General features: G+C 38.5%; 1 protein-coding gene across 6 annotated transcripts in view; it reads left to right on the top strand.

The window, feature by feature from the left end:
- The window catches only part of AVL9 (AVL9 cell migration associated), a 90,363-nt gene that overhangs the window by 43,375 nt on the left and 27,517 nt on the right, over nt 1-19,471 (top strand). For all 6 annotated transcript variants that reach the window (XM_034963904.3, XM_063605676.1, XM_063605675.1 and 3 more), the window contains exons 2-10: nt 2,968-3,088; nt 4,516-4,601; nt 8,683-8,754; nt 11,156-11,245; nt 12,056-12,122; nt 13,546-13,586; nt 14,376-14,414; nt 18,381-18,450; nt 18,752-19,287. In XM_034963904.3, coding sequence (XP_034819795.1) covers nt 2,968-3,088; nt 4,516-4,601; nt 8,683-8,754; nt 11,156-11,245; nt 12,056-12,122; nt 13,546-13,586; nt 14,376-14,414; nt 18,381-18,450; nt 18,752-19,287 — 1,122 coding nt within the window. The remainder of the gene's footprint in view (nt 1-2,967; nt 3,089-4,515; nt 4,602-8,682; nt 8,755-11,155; nt 11,246-12,055; nt 12,123-13,545; nt 13,587-14,375; nt 14,415-18,380; nt 18,451-18,751; nt 19,288-19,471) is intronic.

The raw sequence follows: 19,471 nt of genomic DNA on the forward strand, positions 1-19,471 counted from the left end.
GTCTCCTGCATTTCTTGTTTCATGGCCCTTTCTTCCATCTTTAAAGCCAATGGAATAGCATCTTCAAATATCTTTTTCACTGATTCCTCTGCCTCTCTTATAAGGACTCTGATTACACTTTACCCGCCTGGATAATCCCTAGCTCAAGATCCTTAATCATATCTGCAAAGTCCCTTTTGCCAAGTAAGGTAACAAATAGAGTCCGGGGATTAGGATATCTTTGGAAGGCCATTATTTCGCCTACCACATAGGATATTGTGGCCGTCTTGCTTTATCAGTATATGTGAATCTGACATTCTTTTTAACAGCTGGACAAAACTGATATAAACCACTGATGTAACCACTCATGATGAATATTTAGGTTTCCCTTTTATGCTGAAATAAATTATACTGCTATGAACATTTTTGTATGTATCTGAATATGTGAGAGTATCTATGGGATAAATTTCTAAAACTGAAATTGCTGAGTCAAAGGTGGTAAAAGATAAATTTTGGCACATTAAGATTTTAAGAAGTGTATGTGAGCAGACAGTGCTTCATGAGTCAGGCAGCTCCAAACCAGAAGTGGTTGGGGCTCTACTAAAGGAGCATGGGGAAAGCATTTATAGGGTGAATATAGAAGTAGAGCAAAGAAATTATTTCATTAAAATTTGAGCAGTTGCCTTATTTGGGTCATGCCTGTGGGAAGTTCAAGAAGATGTAACTAATGCCCAGTTGGCTGCCTGTGATTGGCTGAGCTAAGCTTGGTGATCTTTTAAATTCACTTTTGGTTTGCTTAAGTATAAAACCCTGAGCCTTAAAGCCACCTCAGTCTAAGGGCCTCTCATTTTGTTATCTTAATAAAGGGTAAATGTGTTGTTGATAATACGGCCAAGTTGCCCTCCAAACTGTTGTGCCAGTGTACCGTACATTCCTACAGCCGGCTTCTCCACTCTGTTGTCAAAATATTCAGTCTTTTTAATGTTTTTCAGTAGATGGGTAAAAATTATATTAATTCAAATTGCATTTCCATGATTAAAAATGAGATTAAGCATTGTTGTACTACTTTTTTTAGAATTTTCTGTATTAAACTTTTTGGACCCTAAAGAGAAACATATTTCATGATGCATCATGAGAATTGGGGTACATAATGTTTGTTTATTTAAAACCATGTTTATTTCATACAAAGTTCATTTAAAATAAATATCTGTACATCAAAATTTAATGATTTTCAAAAAGATTGTTTAGTAATAATTACTAGGACTCCTTATGATAAATACTATATATGGGACTTTGGTATTGATTACATAAAATATGATTATTTTTTTACATTTATTTTTGGTGTTAAAAAATAATTCTGAATTGGTAACTTTTTTAACTCTAAAATTGCCAACTTCATAACATCATCTTTGAATTTGTGTGTATCTTACCTCATTGTCACATCCTGCCTTCCCTCACACTTTAGAAATTGTCCAACAAAGCAAACTGGGATGAAACCTGTATGATAAATATATAGAGAAGATACAGAGAAATGTAACTGGAGGTTATTTATGCCTCACCTTCAGTTCATTTTTTTTTTTTTTTTGAGACAGAGTCTCACTCTTGTTGCCCAGGCTGCAGTGCAGTGGCGCAATCTCGGCTCACTGTAACCTCCACCTCCTGGGTTCAAGCGATTCTCCTGCCTCAGCCTCCTGAGTAGCTGGGATTACAGGCATGTGCCACCACACCTGACTAATTTTTATATTTTTAGTAGGGACGGGATTTCACCATGTTGGCCAGGCTGGTCTCGAACTTCTGGCCTCAAGTGATCCACCTGCCTCAGCTCCCAAAGTGTTGAGAATTCAGGTGTGAGCCACCGTGCCCAGCCAATTTTTCAGTTGATTTTAAATGATCTCTGGAAGAAAAGTTTTACTCCTTAATCTAAACTTTTAAAGAGTTCTTCTAAATGGAAAACGTTGATTGCTTCTGGAGATGGGAGCAGGGACTGGGTAGGTGGGGTGGTGATATCAAGGGTGGGAGGCAGTCTTTTTTACAGTCCTTTTTTTTTTTTGCTGTCTTTAAACATTTTAAATATGGAATTGGATCACCTTTAGAAATAATCACGAATTGGCCGGGCACAGTGCCTCATGCCTGTAATCCCAGCACTTTGGGAGGCCAAGGCAGGCGGATTACCTTAGGTCAGGAGTTCGAGACTAGCCTGGCCAACGTGGTGAAACCCTGTCTCTAGTAAAAATACAAAAAAAAAAAAAAAAAATTAGCCGGGCATGGTGGCACACGCCTGTAATCCCAGCTACTCAGGACCCTGAGGCAGGAGAATTGCTTGAGCATGGGAGACAGAGGTTGCAGTGAGCCGAGATCATGCCACTGCACTCCAGCCTGGCTGACAGAGCGAGACTGTCTCAAAAAGAAAAAAGAAAAAAAGAAGAAACAATCACGAATTTTAAATTCAGTGGACAAAAATTTTAAATCATTTTTAAAGCCCTTTTACCGTTGGCTTTCCTGTGATTCAAGTGGCAGCTTGATTTCATTGAAATGTGGAAAGATGAGCCATCCTATTTTTCCACATTAAAGGTTTGGTTCCAAAAGTGATTCTGGGCTCAACTTGGGGCTCCTTTGTTGGACCTCTCCTACTCAATTCAGTAGGCTGTTGGTTTTCCTCAGGGCCCTGTGGCTTCAATTACCATCTGTTTGATGACAGCCCCCAGATATCAATCTGCAGTTCAGTCACCAACCCCACTACCATTATGCACATTAAAGTTTAACCGACCTTAAATCAGAAAGTGGAGAAAGGCTTATAAACTTTTCCTCCTTTTACTGCTTTTTTTCCCCCTCTTCCATGCCATAGGTTTGCTGATGATATCAAATGACATTATACAGTGTGGCTTATCCCGACTTCTGTCATTCAGGGTTTAAAAGCATTTTTACCTATCAGAATAAAATGCTTCCTTTGGTCAACCACCTTTTGGATAACATTCCTTACTATTTTAGGTTGAATTCTCTTACCCGCCCCTGATTCCAGGAGATGGACATGACAGCCACACTTTACCTGAAGAATGGAAGTATTTGCCCTTCCTTGCCTTACCAGATGGCGCACACAACTACCAGGAAGGTATGTAACAAGACAGTGAAGCAGTTAGGTGCCATTTTTGAAAAAATTTGCCAAGATATCTTAGGTTCTAAATACTTAGAAATTAAAGGCCTTCAGCCTGTTAGAACTATTTATAAAATATTTACATGCTTGTTTGGAGATAACTAGTCATTCACTAGAGCACCTCTAAAGGAGTGCCAGGCTTACATTGGCTGTGGCTGGTGAACCTTGGCCACGCTTCTGCCAAGTGATTAGCCAGAGCAGGACAGCCACCACTGGAAGCACTTCCTACATCTATACTTCATACTCCTCAGAGGCAAATCAGGGGGCTTACCAGCACCAGCTGTACATTGCTTGGGACTCTAGCTGCATACTTGCAGTACTAAGTTATCACTCCAGTGCCCACCTTAGAAACAGCTGAGATTGTTTTTGTGCCTCTGGAACCATTGCTGTCACAAGTACTCTGCTTGCAAGGTTGCTTGCTTGCATGCGGAGCATGTTAACACCCTCAAAGAAAGCAGGGCTGTGAAGTTCTTACCGAATCTCCTACCACCCTATAACTGAGTACTTTGCCTGACTTAATGAAGGACTGTATTTTACTATGGTATTTGATGCTCTACAAAAATGTTTTTGTTGTTATTGTTGCTATTGATTTTCTTTCTTTCTTTCTTTCTTTCTTTTTTTTTTGGAGATGGGATCTCACTATGTTGCCCTGTTGCCCAGGCTGGTCTCAAACTCCTGAGCTCCTGAGCTCAAGCAGTTCTCCTACCCCAGCCTTCCCAGTAGCTGTGGTTATAGACGTGAGCCACTATGCCTGGCTCTGCCACCATGCCCAGCAAAAGGACTGCTACAAACATGTGAATTAAGATTATAGCAAATGTTCTACAGATTTTCTTTATATTTGTGTATGTGTATAATTTTGTCTGTACTATCTATCTGAAAGTCAGTTGCAAACATTGTGACACTTTAAATACTTAAGATCTGAGAATGAGATCATTCCCCAGTGTAACTTCCAGTACCATTATTACAGCTAAGAGATGTAACAGTAATTTCATAATACTATCCAATCTGTGCTCAAATTTTCTCAGTTGTCCCCCAAATTTCTTGTATTCATTCAAGGTTCGTGTGTTGCTGTTGGCTTTTATGACTGTCTACTTTCTTTTCATCTAGAACGATTCCCTAAAGATTAAGTATTTTCTGTAATTGTAGTCTCAGTTTGACCTGTTATAATTCAGTCTCTTGGGCTTTTTGTGATGAGTATTTACCATAAAGCAATGAGAAAAATTCTAGGAAACCATTGGTTGTGGTGCTACAAATAAGTATGATTTGGATTCCTTGTTTTATCATCATTTTTGTGTTAATGACTGCATTATGATAGCTTCAGATTATACTACTTATTAATAAGGTTAATTCACCTCACTATTTACATTTTTCTATGTATCTCTTAGATACTGTGTTTTTTCACTTGCCACCCAGAAATGGAAATGGAGCCACAGTATTTGGTATCTCTTGCTATCGACAAATTGAAGCCAAGGTACGATAGTTAATAGTGAAAAACAATTCCAAAGTCCCTTCTTAGATGTTGGACACTTAAAGAAACACAGTCTTTATTTTTCAGTGGTGCCTGTAATGTTGTTTTAGATTTTTGTATACAATTTGTAGCTGTTTTTTCAATAGTGCCAGTTTATTCACAGAAACATTTTATTAAGTTGACATTGGTGGCTATGCTTATATTTGTATCACAGTATTTTGTACATTGCTTTTAGATAGTGATACATAAATTATCTATTTGTCTTTTAAATACTGTATTTACATTTCAAGATGTCTTTGAATTTTCTGTTTCTAGTGTTTGGCATATAACTTAGAAAAATTGAGTGGTAATGCTTGTGTGTTTTTTAGTTTTTTAATTTTTTTAAAGACAGGGCCTTGCTATTTTGCCCAGGCTGGTTTTGAACTCCTAGACTCAAGGAATCCTCCTGCCTCAGCCTGCTGAGTAGCTGGGACTACAGGTGTGCACCACTGTGCCTTGCTTTTTTTTTTAAGCAGCATTTCAGAAGTAGTGGGACGTGCTTAGAGGGGCTCCCAACTACTCATAAGCTGTCCTAATTATCTCTAAGATTTCTTTTTTTTTTTTTTGTGGGGAAGAGTCTCACTCTGTTGCCTAGGCTGGAGTGCAGTGGCACAATCTTGGCTCACTGCAGCCTTGACTCTGAGCTCAAGCCCTCCTCCCATCTCAGACTCCCAAGTAGCTGGGATACAGGTGTGTGCCACCACACCCAGCTAATTTTTGTATTTTTTTATGGAGACAAGGTTTCACCATGATGCCCAGGTTGGTCTCGAACTTCTGAGCTCAAGTGATCTGCCCATCTCAGCCTCTGCAGGCATGAGCCACTGCGCCCAGCCTTGATTATTCTTAAACTACCTGCTAGCTTAATGCCTGACTTACTATAATAGCTCTAATTGATAAATTCAAATAAGCCAAGATGGTGGCCCCACCTTTCATGGTTTGCTTATGTGTAGCACTGTTTTTTTTTTGTGGTGGGGATAATCTTGATGAGTTAAAAGCTCTTTCCTCTCAAAAGGTCATTAATACTCTAAAGTAGTGAGTGGTTCTCAGTCTCAGCTGCACATTGCAATCACCTGGAGAGCTTTAAAAGCTAGGATGAGTGGGTCTGCCCCTGCCCCAAAAGATTCTGATTTAATGATCTAGACATGGGAGGTGGGAATGTTTTAAAAGCTCCCCAGGTGATTTTTCTGCCTAGTCAAGATTGACAACCACTGCTCTAAAACAATGATTTTTAACTAGAATTACCTGGAGACTTTTTTTTTTTTTTTTTTTAATATCTGTACCTAGCTTTTCCTCCTAGTGACTGAATTAGAATCGCTGGGATTTGAGCCTGGACAATTAAAAGTTTTAAAAGCTTCCTCGGGTGAATAATTAGTAAATCTTTTTCTAACTTGTTATGAAGGAAATTTCAAATATGCAGGTAAATTTAAAACGTAGTACCTTGAGTACCTGTGTACCCATCACCTAGACTCATAGACTGTGTGTCTCTTTTTCCCCTGACCCACTTAAATGTAAACCATGGGTGTAAATTCCAGGATACCCAAAGTAGGTAACTACCATGAAGTAACCCTCTAAGCACAGGGCCTGGAACCTGGAACACCCATGTTATGTCATGAATAACTGAATCTAAAGCTAAAGATATTATGTCAAATAATAACATACACCTTAAATGTATACAATTTTTGTCAATTATACCTCAATGAAGCTGAGAAAATAAAGATAAAAGAGGCTGGACCCCGGTGGCTCACACCTGTAATCCCAGCACTTTGGGAGGCCAAGGCGGGTGGATCACGAAGTTAGGAGATCAAGACCATCCTGGCTAACATAGTGAAACCCCATCTCTACTAAAAATATAAAAAAATTAGCCAGGTGTGGCAGCGCACGCCTGTAGTCCCAGCTACTCGGGAGGCTGAGGCAGGAGAACTGCTTGAACCCAGGAGGGCGGAGGCTGCAGTGAGCCGAGATGGCGCCACTGCACTCCAGCCTGGCAGCAGAGCGAGACTCCCTCAAAAAAATAAAAAAAATAAAAAATAAAAAGATAAAAGAAACCTGAGAGTAAGAGTTTGCCTGACAGCTTTGAGCAGTTGATGTTTTCATATACTATTGTAATCGAACCCAGGTTTGGCTGCATGCTGCTCAAAAGACAGGAGAGAAGAGAGTTGCTGGGAGGAAAAGCAGATTTATTTGGAAAGCCAGCTAGATGGTGAGCTAGCATTCTAAAGTAGCATCTTAAATTTTTCAGTCTGGCTGGAGGATTTTTATGGGAGAGGGATATGGGGAAGAAGAGGAAGTTGGTATCAAGAGGTGACACACAGACATCTGGGTACCAGTGAGGGTCCAAGGAATTTGGATACTTCTTTGTCATTGGTCAGGCCACAATGCTCCTATAAATCTTTAACAAAACATAGTTAGTTGTTTACATACTTTTTAAATCCCAGAGTTGGTTTTAAAACCTGCATGATTGCCATTTTTGCATATTATCTTAGTGCTCTAAAATTATCCTTGCCTATGTGCACAAATAGGGAAACGCTGCCTAAAAAATGGAGTTATTTATGTTCTTTTGCTACTTCACTGTTACACTATTACCTTTACATACTTATATGTGAGATGAATTGAGCTGCTGCCCGTTCTTGGAAATCTGTTCCTTTTAATACCTTTTATTACCCGTATGTCATGTAAGCACTAGTAAAATTATTTCTACCAAGTGGGTCTTATCCCTTAGTGCTGTTTAACAGCCCTCGTGCTCTGTATAGCCTTTAAATACTGCCTGTCTCCCCACTCCCTGGTTCTGACCCACTCAGGAGTACATTAGAGTTGCCCATTTTCCCAGTGATTGCTGTCCTTCTCAATAGATAATAGGCAATAGAAGCAGACAGATAAACCAATTATTGGAGGGACCTTGAGCCTGGAAGAAAGACTTCAACTCCTTTTGAATGAAGATAAGACAGTGGATGAATCCAATCAGGAGGAAGGATTCTACTCCACAGCTAATTTAAAGTCTGTTCATCAGTCATCAGTTGAAAACATGGGGGCCCCTTGGTCCTCAGGATAGATCCAAGGTGTCAGGCAGTACACTAGAGGAGGAAGTCTTTCTTACTTCCCTCACAGCCTTGCCTGAGGTTAATCAAATGAAGATTTGCTCTCTACTAGTAGAGGACTGTAGAAATCTCACATAGTCATCGTCACAATCACTGAGAAATAAGTTATGTGCTTGTGTTTGGTGCTGGGCGCCAATACAAGTGTCCAGGCAACATGGAACAACTAACTTAACAAAATTGCTGGCAGTTCTTCCATCTCTGGAGAACAAGCTGTCTGTTTTTGTCATCTCTTTTTTCTTTTCTTTGTTTTTTTTTTGTTTTTTTTTTTTGAGACGGAGTCTCACTCTTTGGCCCAGGCTGGAGTGCAGTGGCGTGATCTCAGCTCACTGCAACCTCTGCCTCCCGGGTTCAAGCAATTCTCTTGCCTCGGCTTTCCAAGTAGCTGGGATTACAGGCTTGTGCCACCACACCTGGCTGATTTCTGTATTTTTAGTAGAGATGGGGTTTCACCATGTTGGCCAGGCTGGTCTCAAACTCCTGGCCTCAGGTGACCCACCCACCTCAGCCTCCCAAAATGCTGAGATTACAGGCGTGAGCCATTGCTCTTGGCCTTTTGTCGTCTCTTAAACTAGCCCCTTCTCACCAGAAACAATGGTCTCTGAAAGGACTGTCCATTTATAACCAGAATCAACAGTGATTGATTTGCATTGAATGGCTGATTTGGGCCTGGTGACTTATACATAAAGTATTCTCCATGAGATTATAAATTCCTTGAGATTCGGGATTGTCCATTCACTATTATATTCCCAGTGCCTCCCACAGATTCTGGCACATAGGCCCAAACTGACATTTATTTGTTCAGTATTTCCTGAGAGTCTTAATAAAAAACTTTTTGAATTCAACTGAATGTAAGAAATTTCTTATATATAATTGCTATTTTTATGTTGAAAAAATATTTTTGAAATATTGCTATGAAATATTTCTGATAAATTGCTCTTTGTTCATAATAGGCACTGAAAGTAAGGCAAGCAGATATCACCAGAGAGACTGTTCAGAAAAGTGTCTGTGTTCTAAGCAAGCTGGTAAGAGACGAAGTAACTTGTTCATTATGTTAAACATTCATGGCAGATCTTTCTTTAAGGATAAGGCACTATTAGAATAAGAAGAGATTTAAATGACATATTAAAATTATTTATGCCCTAGCATCTCCTCATTCTCTTTCCCTTTCAGCAGTTTTCATTTGCACCTCTACCCAAGACTTGGTAAGAGAAAGGAGATCTTATAGCTATTGGAAAGTAAGTTGACACATAAACAAAATGAGGTAGCTGATATATTTCATTTATCCATTTTGGTTTTGTCCAAAAAAAAAAATTATATATAATTTTTTTTTTTGAGACAGAGTCTCACTCTGTTGCCCAGGCTGGAGTGTGGTGGCATGACCTTGGCTTACTGCAACCTCTGCCTCCTAGGCTCAAGCAATCCTCCCACCTCAGCCTCCTGAGTGGCTGGGACCACAGGCATGCACTACCATGCCTGGCTAATATTTTTGTATTTTTGGTAGAGACGAGGTTTTACCATGTTGCCTAGGCTGGTCTCAAACTCCTGAGCTCAAGCAACCCACCCGCCTCAGCCTTCCAAAGTGCTGGGATTGCAGGAGTGAGCCATCGTGCCCATCCAAAATCTTATTTCATCCAAAATAAAATTTTGAGGATGAGAATATTTCTTCCAAGAAGTAATTTTATACATAAGGCAAGAATAGTCTCCTAGAAAAGGAATGGCTGTGGCCGGGCATGGTGGCTCACGCCTGTAATACCAGCACTTTGGAAGGCCGAGGTGGGCGGATCATGAGGTCAGGAGTTTGAGACCAGCCTGACCAACATGCTGAAACCCTGTCTCTACTAAAAATAAAAATAAAAAAATTAGCCAGGCACGGTGGTGCACCCCTCTAATCCCAGCTATTCAGGAGGCTGAGGCAGGAGAATCACTTGAACCCAGGAGGTGGAGGTTGCAGTGAGCAGAGATCAGCCACTGCACTCCGGCCTGGGCGACAGAGGGAGACTCCGTCTCAAAAAAAAAAAAAGAAAAAAAAAAAGAAAGAAAAAAGAAAAGGAATGGCTATTATAAAAGACTCCAATGTCAGAAAATTGATCGATTATTCATCTGATTCCTGTACACACCTTTGAGAAGAGTAGCCTGAAAAATATACATGAGTGAATAGCTCTTTTATACTGGACCAGATGACAGAAGAGTAAGAGTACCAGATATTAAAGGAAGTGCAACATGTTAAGAGGCTTCCTGAGTAATCATTCTTCAAAGGACGATTACAATAATAATAGATGCCATTTATTGAGTGCCTATATATCAGGCATTAATTCTGTACCAGACACTTTTTATATGTAATTGTCATTTCCATCCTTATAACAATATTGAGACATATTTACTGTTCTCATTTTATAAATAAAGGCATATCTCAGAGAAAAAATGTGTAATTCTCACAGACATGTAACTACGAAGTGATAAAATTGGGGTAAAAAAATCGAGTTTTATCTGTCTCTAAAGCAGACACAAGGGATGGGAAGAGGGTAGCTTACTCAGAAAGGTCTGGTTGTGGTTTTTCTGGTCTATGTATTGAAGTCTATGTATAAAAATAAATGATTTTATACTTTGATAGGAATCATGATATATTAACAGGGATACTGGGAAAGAGACTCTTCCAGTATTACTTGTTTTTAATTAATTAGATATATACATCATTGGTCATTACATCCTGAAATGGACATAGAAATGAGAAAACATCTAGAAAAGAACATTACAAATAAAAAGATGAAAATGGTAGAAGATTCTAAATAGAGAAATAAGCATTAAGGGATAACTTTGCTCAAATATATAATATTATGATAAAGGACACAAACTAGTTGTTGTGAGCTTCCACAGAGGACAAAAAATGTAATCATGAATGTTCAAATAGATATAAAAACAAGCTGTTATAAGGATGATTAAATGTCGCTACAGGCCAGCAAAAAAGTGTGCAGAATTAGAATATGTTTTAAATCATATAATAGTAATCACTAATGTTTGGATACTTTCTGTGTGTCAGATACTTTTTACCAAGTGCTTTTACCTGTTATTTAATCCTTAAAACAGTCAAGTAAGATGTACTATTTTCATATGCCCATGTTCAGATCAGCAAGCAGAGGTGGAGAGGTTAAATTCCCAGAGCTGAGTGATGGAGCCAGGCCCAGCAAGTCTGAGCCCACACTCTTAAGCACTGTACTCAGTGTTTCAGGTACTTTTCACTTGTAGCCAAAGAACAGATGACTTCACGGCTTTCAACTACGAATAATACGCACTAAAGTTGATAGTTACTAACTTTTTTCTCCAAATTAAAAAGTTGTGGGGTTCTGTTTGTTTTACTATTATCAACCAATTTTACTGTTATCAACTAATTATTAATCAATGGTAATTTCTCTTTTTTCCTTTAAGCCTCTGTATGGTTTACTTCAAGCAAAACTTCAACTCATTACACATGCATATTTTGAAGAGAAGGATTTTTCCCAAATTTCTATTCTAAAGGTAACTTTATACCCCTCTATAGATGTGTTTGGCTGAAGATAGACTCATGAATCAAGTAAATATTGTCAGTAATACTGTGAAGGATAATTATTACCTTAAGAAAGACATTCTAATGTGAAAACACATTTGCATTAAAACATTGAAAGACTAGGAATCTGCCCAAATACTAAATTTAACCAAACTTTTTTTTTTTTTTTTTTTTTTTTAGGAAATAATGACTACAAATAACTATAACTAACAGTAATGTTTCTCTTAGTGGATAATAGCCCTTTTGCTATGGCATTGCTTCTGTAAATTTGCTTATCTTATTAATAAACTGCACAGTATTTTTATATATTAGGTTTCTGGTTCCTAGTTCCCAATACATAGATCAGAAAAACCACATGATTATTTTATTGAAAATGGACAGCATGTTTTCCTCAGTGCTGCCATTCATGTAAAGAATATGGATCTCTCTTGGATTCTGGTGGGAGTAGGACATCTAGGGACTTAGCAAGGGAGCAGAGGGGATTTATACTAGGAATTCATACCGCTATGTGAATGAATCACGCTCTAAAATGTAGAGGGAGAAAGGAATACCCTGAGTAGCTTTTCATACTCACTGCCCACATCTCTTCTGATACTGCTCATATCCAGAAGAGAAGAAATGAGAACTGGCAAGGTTGCAGAGAGGCTTGATTGTTTTTAAATTTAGCGCCTAGCAGAACAAACTACCTCAATTAAGGAATCAGCTTTTTTCTGATCAATATATTTCTAATTCAGATCTAAAGTGATAGTAAAATGTGCTAAATTCAATCTATATTTTTATAGGAGCTTTATGAACATATGAATAGTTCCTTGGGAGGTGCTTCATTAGAAGGATCCCAAGTATATCTTGGTAAGTAACTGACTTACAAGTTAAAAGAGATCCCCTCATTTCTATTTGTTTAGCAAACTGAGTTGCGTGTAAAATTTTGATTAGAATTACATCTCTATATGGGATCTAAATTCTTCAACATTTGATGCTGTTTCTTCCTTAAATATCTTCTTAGCCAGTGTTTATACTGAGAAGAGTATTAGAACATACCAGGTTTACAACTATTAACGTACAAGATGAATTTCTGCCTTTTTTTTTTTTGAGACAAACTACCTCAATTATCATTGAAAATGGATAGCATTTTCTCACCCAGGCTGGAGTGCAGTGGTGTGATCATGGCTCACTGCAGCCTTGACCTCCTGGGCTCAAGCAATTCTCCTGCCACAGCCTCCTGAGTAGCTGGGACCACAGGTGCATGCCATCACTCCCAGCTAGTTGGTATTTTTTGTTTGTTTTGGGTTTTTTTTGTAGAGACAAGGTGTCCCTATGGTGCCCAGGCTGGAATTTCTACCTTTTAGGATAGTAATGGAAGTTTTTTATTGTTTTTTCTTTTCTTTGCGTTAATGCTGACCAGCTTAATTCCCTATCATAACAGATGAAGCAAGATAGAAAGCTGCTCAGCTCTTTTATAAGATTCTTCAGGTTAGGGATTTTTGTTTAATTTATACTATCTTGACAACCCAGAATATCCACTGGTAACCAAAATATTCAATGGGCAACTCAATAAATATCCATTTTGTGATTAAAACTTTTTAATCACATAGTGGTTTATGCTCACTCAATTCCAATTTCAGCATGCAGTTGCCAATTGTGGTAGTTTATGATTGCAATCCTCTGTGTAATGTAAACTATTATTCTGCATAATATGAGGTCCTATTCTGAGAACATATTTTTGTCTAAATTATTTTCTCTTGTACTGTGTTGTTTCAGGCAGGTGATAGACTGTGTCTCAGAAATAATAACATATGAAGTGCCATGACCAAAAACCTTGTTTAATCATTGATTGCCACTATAATATAAGCTATATCATTTCTAAACTTGTGTAGTTTATGTTTATAGAATGGGGAAATGTGTTAAACCTGCACTGTCCAAAACAGTAGCTACTAGCCACCTATAGCTGTCTACATTTAGATTAAAATTAATAAAATTTTAATAAAACTTAAGTCAGTTTGTCTCAGTCACACATGCCACATTTCAATTGCTCTGTATTGGCTACTGTATTGGACAAGACAGGTTTAAAATATTTTCATCCTTGCAGAAAGTTGTACTGAACAGCACTGTTTCTGAGTATATGTGTACCTAATCAAACATTACAGAAATATTTGGATATTTGCATATTCCTACTTTTTTTTTTAACCTTTCTTTCTGTTAAGGGGAAAATAACCTTTCTGCAGCAAAAACATTACATTGTAGTCACACTTGAGCTTTTTTGTTAACATTGTAGGTCTGTCACCTCGAGATCTTGTCCTTCATTTTCGACACAAGGTATGGTACCTTATTTAAATAAATTTATGATGTACAGTACTAAAATGGCCAACACTGTTCTTAGTGTGCTCATTTAACTGCCAAATTCAGTGTGCTAAATTGAATGCAGATTGTGGCATACCATGCTTTAGTTCTTCTAAGATGTACTTGGCCTTATAACTATACAAAATTAAAAGTGTTGGTAGTGCTTGTATTGTAGAAATTTAAAAGAGCACAAATACTGTTTACTTCTTTGCAGGATAGGGTAATTTTTCTATTGTTTTTGCAATTTCATCGATCATGAGATTAGAGTGGAAAGAAACATGTTTTGATCTTGCAGAATATTTTATATGTTGCCCTGAGAATGGAGCATTTTTCAATAAAACATCTATATGTACTTATACCTTCTGATCTTTATTATTAAAGCAGATGTTGACTAGGATATAAACACATTGATTATTTATTTAACAAACATTTACTGAGCACCTGCTATGTGAACACTCTGGACATCCAGAAATAAAGTATTTATTTAAAGAGCAGGGTCTCCTTTAAAGAGCTTACAGATACTTCAAGCAAAAATGGTACCACCCCTTCAAGAAAAAATAATTTCAGTTAGAGATTTAAGTGATTCTCACATTTAAGAGTACACAGGTAATATTTAACTTCTCAGTATAAGTTCATAATTTTTCACGTACTTTTTAAAGTGCTGTATTTAGTATTACTGATTATGGTTATGTTTTAGGAGGGGAAAAGATGAATTATAGGCGTGAGTCTCTCATTTCAATACAACATTTTTTTTTCCTTTTGCAGGTCTTAATCCTATTTAAGCTAATTCTTCTTGAAAAAAAGGTACGATCCTAAGGGATGAAAGGAAAGATGGAGTATTTAACTTTTATTCACTTTTTTTTACATTATTTCATAAAATTGAAACTAATGATAAAGTATTAAGATACTTTTTGCCTATCATTGTGGTGAGCTGAAGCACATTTTCTTGTTCTCTGCCATAAAAATATAAATTCATGCAGCTTTTCTGTAGGTAACATACAACTCAATTTTAAGCTGACTTAAATTAAAAGGACATACTGGCTCACTTTAGATTTCAGGATTTGACTCAGTGGCTCCATAGTGTAATTAAGTGCCTAGGTTTTTTCCATCTCTTTGCTCTACAGTGCACAGTGCTAGCTTGTTCCAGGGCCTAGTTTCCCTGGTAGTATAGGGAACTGCCGACAGTAATTGGGTTATTTGCTTCCTCAGTCATAACTGCTGGCAGAAATAATACCTCCTCCTAAACAATCTAATAAGAATTCTTGGCCAGGCACGGTGGCTCACACCTGTAATCCTAGCACTTTGGGAGGCTGAAGCAGGAGGATCACTTGCGCTCAGGAGTTTGAGACCAGCCTGGGCAACATGGTGAAAGAAACCCCATCTCTACAAAAAATACAAAAATTAGCTGGGTGTGGTGGCATGTGCCTGTAGTCCCAGCTACTTGGGAGGCTGAGGTAAGAGGATGGCTTGAGCCTGGGAGGTGGAGAATACAGTGAGCTGAGATCGTGCCACTACACTCCAGCCTGCAAACAGAGCCACTGTCTCAAAAAATAACAATTAAAAAAGCAATAATTATTTCCTTCAATTTGTTTGGGCCTATTACAGGCCACACACATGGCTACTCCTGTGGCCAAATACATGTTTGCCCTGATTGGCTTAAACTTGGGTTCCTGACCACTCCCTAATACAAAGGGATGGGTTTGCCATGATTGGCTTAGTCCCAAGGCCAAATCTGACCTACTACCTATTGTTATACATAAAATTTTATTGGAAATCAGACTCATTTATTTACTTGCTGTTTATGGCTGCTTTCACACTGTAGTGGCAGAGTTGAGTAGTTGTGACAGACCATATGGCCCGCAAAGCAAAAATATTTATCTGACCTTTTAGAGAAAAAGTTCACCAGCCTTTGGTTTAGACTAATCAGGAGCCATCCTTGGATCTGGGCCAGTTTTATATACCGTATTACTGTGCCTAGTGGAGTCGGGGTTGAAAGAATGTTGGGGAGTCGACCATGCACAATATCCACTTTAGTTCATTACCTTAAAAATATTCCTTTGACCCAGTAATTCTGTTAGAGATCTATTTTCCAAAATTAATCTGAATTGGACACAAAGCTCTAAGAGAGTCTATCACAGAATAATAAATTATAAGTGAGTAACTATTAGTTTATCTTGTATGTTGTATAGAATTTCAGACAATAAAAAAGATACTAAGATGTTTTTATTGTTTTAAAGATTTTCATGGCATGTTAAGTGAGAAAAGTTGGTCTACAACAAGTCAAGCCTATGATCCCATTTTATAAATGAATGTATATTAATTGAAAAGGGACTGGAAGTAAAGATATCAACCTAGTTTGGTGAGAACATAGGTTATTTTTTTTTAAGGGAATATTTTTCTGTATCCTATTTTTCTATAAGAAATATATATTCCTTCAGGCTGGGCACAGTGGCTCACGCCTGTAATCTCAGCACTTTGGGAGGCTAAGGTGGGTGATCACTTGAGGTCAGGAGTTTGAGAACAGCCTGGCCAACATGGTGAAACCCCATCTCTACTAAAAATACAAAAATTAGCCAGGCATGGTGGCAGGTGCCTGTAGTCCCAGCTACTCAGGAGGCTGAGGCAGGAGAATTGCTTGAACCAGGGAGGCAGAGGTTGCAGTGAGCCAAGATCACACCACTGCACTCTAGCCTGGGTGACAGAGCGAGACTCCATCTCAAAGCAAATAAATGAATGAATGAATGAATGAATGAATGAGTATTCCTTCAAACAGAAAAAAAGATAAAGTTTTTTTTTAAAAAATGAACCCAGCATACTAGTGTGGTGTTTCAAAAAATTTTATTTAATTTCTAAAATTGTGATAAAATACACATAACATACAATTTATCATCGTAACCATTTTAAGGTGTACAATTCAGTGCTATTAAGTACATTCATGTTATGCAGCCATCATCACTATCCAGCCACAGAACACTTTGAATTCCTTTTTATTTTTTGAGACAGGGTATAGCTCTGTTGCCCAGGCTAGAGTGCAGCGGTGTGATCATGGCTCACTGCAACCTCTAACTCCCAGGCTCAAGCAATTCTTCCACCTCAGCTTCCTGAGTAGCTGGGACCACAGTGCTGGGATTACCAGCATGAGCCACCACACCCAGTCTGTATTCCTTTATATATGTCCATTTTTTCCCCTGAATCATAATACCTTGAAAGTAATTTGTAGACATTATGGTACTTCACTCCTAAATAAATACTTCAGGATATATTTCTTAAGAAAAAGAAAATATTCCTACATAATCGGAATACCATTTTCACATTCAGGAAATTTAACATTGAGATAATAAGAGAAATCTGACATACAGTCCATTTTCAAATTTCCCCAGATATGATAATGTCCTTTGTAGCTGATGTTTTCTTTTTTTATTATTATTTAATTTTTTATTTTAAAGAATAGAGATAGGGTCTCGCTGTGTTGCGCAGGCTGGTCTTGAACTCCTGGCCTCAAGTGATCCTCCTGCCTCAATCTCCCAAAATGCTGGGATTACAGGTGTGAACCACCACACCTGACCTGATTGTTGTTTTCAGTCTGGGATCCAGTCAAGGATCATGTACTGCATTGCTAGCTCTCTTTTATTTCAAAAAGGTATTCCACCTTTGTCTCTTTTTTTGTTTGTTCTTTTCTTTCTATATTTTGTGACACTGGCATTTTAAAAATAATCAAGACTAGTGTTCTAGGGTGAGATTTGTTTGTTTTCTTGTGGCTAGTTTCAGATTAAACCTTTTTAGCAAAAATCCTACACAGGTAGTGGTGTGTCTCTGTCAGGACATAATATCAGGAGGCCCATAACTATTTGTAGTTAGTAGTATTGGTGATGTGAAGTTCGATCATTTGGTTGAGGTGGTGGTTGCCACCTTAATAGCTAATCCGTAGAATGATAAATTTCAGACATTGTGACTATCCTGTTGTTTCACAGTAGTTTTAGCATCTGTTGGTAATTTGTACCTAAATCACGGTGGATGCTAAATGGTGATTTGTCTGTTAGTACTTCTATGTTTATTAGCTGTTACTTTTTTTTTTTTTTTTTTTTGAGACAGAGTCTCGCTCTGTCGCCCAGGCTGGAGTGCAGTGGCGTAATCTCAGCTCACTGTAACCTCCACCTCCCGGGTTCAAGCAATTCTCCTGCCTCAGCCTCCTGAGTAGCTGGGATTACAGGTGTGTGCCACCATGCCTGGCTAATTTTTGTACTTTTAGTAGAGACGGGGTTTCAGCATGTTGGTCAGGCTGGTCTCGATCTCCTGACCTCATTATCTGCCCGCCTTGGCCTCCCAAAGTGCTGGGATTACAGGTGTGAGCCAGCCACCAAGCCCAGCAGCTGTTATTCTTCTTTTTATGAGACAGAGTCTCGCTCTCTAGCCAGGCTGGAGTGCAGTGGTGTCATCTTGGCTCACTGCAACTCTGCCTCCTGGGTTCAAGTGATTCTCCTGCCTCAGCCTCCCGAGTAGCTGGGACCACAGGCGTGTGCCACCATGCCCAGCTAAGTTTTTGTATTTTAGTAGAGACGGGGTTTCAGCATGTTGGTCAGGCTGGTCTCGATCTCCTGACCTCGTGATCCACCCACCCCGGCCTCCCAAAGTGCTGGGATTACAGGCATGAGCCACTGCACCCGGCCAGCTGTTATTCTTATATAAAGAATTTTCCCCTCTTTTTTATTTGTTATCATTATGGACGTCTTCATGGGTTTTCTAATTTGATTTTGATTGACTCCATTCCAGGTTCTTTTTTATATTTCTCCAGTGAATAAATTGGTGGGTGCACTGATGACTGTGTTATCCCTTTTTCCAGGTAAGAAAACAGCAGTATCTACTCTTTCTTTTGTTTAACTTGTACTGGAACCTAAACTTTTAGAAATAAAGTTTCAAAGATAAATTCGTTAGGGTTATCCTTTCTATTTTAATATGACATCTTCCTTTTGGAAATAGGTTTCCTCTCTTTTGTCTGGGTTTCTTTCTGTTCTTTTTGTTTTTAATTAAAATGTGTACAAGCATAGCTTATTAAATTTTATAGGAGAGTCTACTAATATATAGCTCTCAGGTTCTTCCATATTATTATAAGCCAAGCTGTTCTTTAATATTGCATATTTTAGGCATGATTGAACATGGTCTCAGTGACTGTTCTCAGTATAGACCCCGGAAGAGTATGTCTGAAGATGGTGGGCTTCAGGAAAGTAACCCATGTGCAGATGATTTTGTTTCTGCATCCACTGCTGATGTTTCACATACCAACTTGGGAACTATCAGGAAAGTCATGGCAGGAAACCATGGAGAAGATGCTGCCATGAAGACTGAGGAGCCTTTGTTCCAAGTGGAAGACAGCAGCAAAGGGCAGGAACCCAATGATACCAATCAATATTTGAAACCTCCATCTCGCCCATCTCCAGATTCTTCAGAAAGTGACTGGGAAACTTTGGATCCTAGTGTCTTAGAGGACCCCAACTTGAAAGAAAGGGAACAGCTGGGATCAGACCAGACAAATTTGTTTCCAAAGGACTCTGTCCCCTCAGAGAGTCTTCCAATTACTGTACAACCTCAAGCTAATACGGGACAGGTAGTCCTGATACCAGGGCTCATTTCGGGTTTGGAAGAGGATCAGTATGGCATGCCCCTGGCCATCTTCACAAAGGTAAAGTGTAATATTTTTTATCGAATTCCTTAAAGAATTTGAAAAATCCTTTCGGAGTTTAACTTTTGAACTTTTGGTATTCAACACATTTTCAGGTGGAAAAATTTCCTTGAAAACTGTAAAGTACATACCAAATACATAGTACTGTGGCATCCGTGACCATAGTATAAGTCTATAGGGAAGT

The sequence above is a fragment of the Pan paniscus genome, chromosome 6 (assembly GCF_029289425.2).
Source record: "Pan paniscus chromosome 6, NHGRI_mPanPan1-v2.0_pri, whole genome shotgun sequence".
Lineage (NCBI taxonomy): Eukaryota > Metazoa > Chordata > Mammalia > Primates > Hominidae > Pan > Pan paniscus.